Here is a 1,717-nt window from a genome sequence, read left to right as displayed (position 1 = left end):
ATTTTTAGACAAAAAGAAACTTTACGATAAAAATCACTAAAAATGATCAAATTATCAAAATACTCCTATTATCAAAACATGCTTAGAGCCCACATTACACTTAGGTAAACCCTTTCGAACACATAAAATAACAAATTAAACTAAATAAATCATTCTGCCAATTTTCATCAAATTCAAAAAAATTTACGAAAATGCCCCTCATGGGGTTCACAATTATTTCATGTGAAAAAATTCATAAGTGACATAAATCGATACTCCCATCGAATTCCTTACAAAAAATTGATTCCTAAACATCGAAAAATGACTTCTCAACACAAAAATCCTCTTCAGATACAAAACGGTAATTTTCTAATTTTAACAATTTAAAATTCTGAAATTAGTAATTAAAACATTAATTAATGTAAAGTAAAATCATAATTAAAATTAAAATTTTTAAATCAATCAATCAAACTGTAAAACCCTGAGTTTTCAATTAGTATCTCAAGAAAAAATAAATAATGAAATTTTAAGAAAATCTTGAAAGTGGGACTTAGGGGTAAAATTGTAGGACTTTGTTCTGATCATTTTTAATGAAATCTGATTTTACCATTAGATTCAAAATGATCAAAAAACATACTTTAACCTGTAAACACGCTCAAATACGAGTCCAAAATGATACAAACAGGACAATATGATAGCTTCATAAATAAAGTATAAAAAAAAAAACTAAAAATTACTTTCCTAAAGAATGGATTGTGAAGTGGGTTTGAGTAGCAACTAAGCTGATAATACAAATTCCGGCAAAGAAACCAATAGTAGTCCAAGGGCGATTGAAATGAGTGTGTAAAAATTCACCAATTAAGACCCCCATTTTGTTTTTGTAATATATATGAATGCCTCTTGTAACTTCTTTGTAGGTTTGAGGCTCATAAAGCAATCCCATTCCCAATTCATTGAAGAGATTGGCCACTTCTTCATCACTACCAAGGCAATTGACGATTATTTCCTTAGATCACAACTCCTTCACATCGTCAGCATGATCAATCAAAGAATCCAATAAACATATGTAGCCAGTGATTTTATGACCAATGTTGGCATCTGGACACATCTCATAGGCAATCAAGTTAAGAAACTTGCATTTGGTTAGATCATCTATGATCAGTTGAGGAAGTGTCAACTTTTTATAAATGACCGCGTAAGTTCTAAATTCAATGTCATTTAAACAAGTTGTACGACTTCTCTCAAACTTAATTCCCACGGCTTTAAGCTCCCTTACTGGAAGGTATGAAGGTAAATCATCAGATCTGAGCTGGGCCTCTTCTGTAAGGCGTGAAGTCGGATTGTCAGTCTTAATGCAGTGCACCAATTGGCCATAACAATTCCTTACACGGCTATGAGGAACTGGAGAAGTGGAACTCGTGAGTAATTTGGTCCGAAGAAGGTCAAGGAGATGCAGGGGAGGATCATCACTAATAGTGGAAACCTCGTTAGGATAATCGGCATAGGGATTAATATACTGATGGACAAATTTATTGATATTTTTTTCACCATCATTAGGAACAGAGTATCTCAACTTCATCAATGCCTCAAGAACCACATATGGGAGTTGGTTCTCAAGCAAGAACAAATCTCTCTGTATGGAAATTGTATTATAGCCACATGGCATGGACTCGTATAGTTTGCCACTTACGAAGGTGTGGATGAATTGCATAACAAAGCAACCATCTAAGATCATCAT

The 1,717-nt window shown here is 33.1% G+C and overlaps 1 protein-coding gene across 1 annotated transcript; it reads right to left on the bottom strand.

The window, feature by feature from the left end:
• Positions 1–991: 991 nt before the first annotated feature.
• LOC147384179 (UPF0481 protein At3g47200-like) lies at positions 992–1,717 on the bottom strand. Its single transcript, XM_086424874.1, has one exon. It carries the CDS (start codon positions 1,715–1,717, stop codon positions 992–994), a length of 726 nt encoding a protein of 241 aa, XP_086281000.1.

Source organism: Akebia trifoliata, chromosome 15 (genome assembly GCF_017979445.1).
Source record: "Akebia trifoliata isolate Shusen 1 chromosome 15, ASM1797944v1, whole genome shotgun sequence".
Taxonomy (NCBI): domain Eukaryota; kingdom Viridiplantae; phylum Streptophyta; class Magnoliopsida; order Ranunculales; family Lardizabalaceae; genus Akebia; species Akebia trifoliata.
The sequence above is the reverse complement of the archived record's forward strand: the minus strand, read 5'-3'. Positions and strand labels throughout refer to the sequence as shown.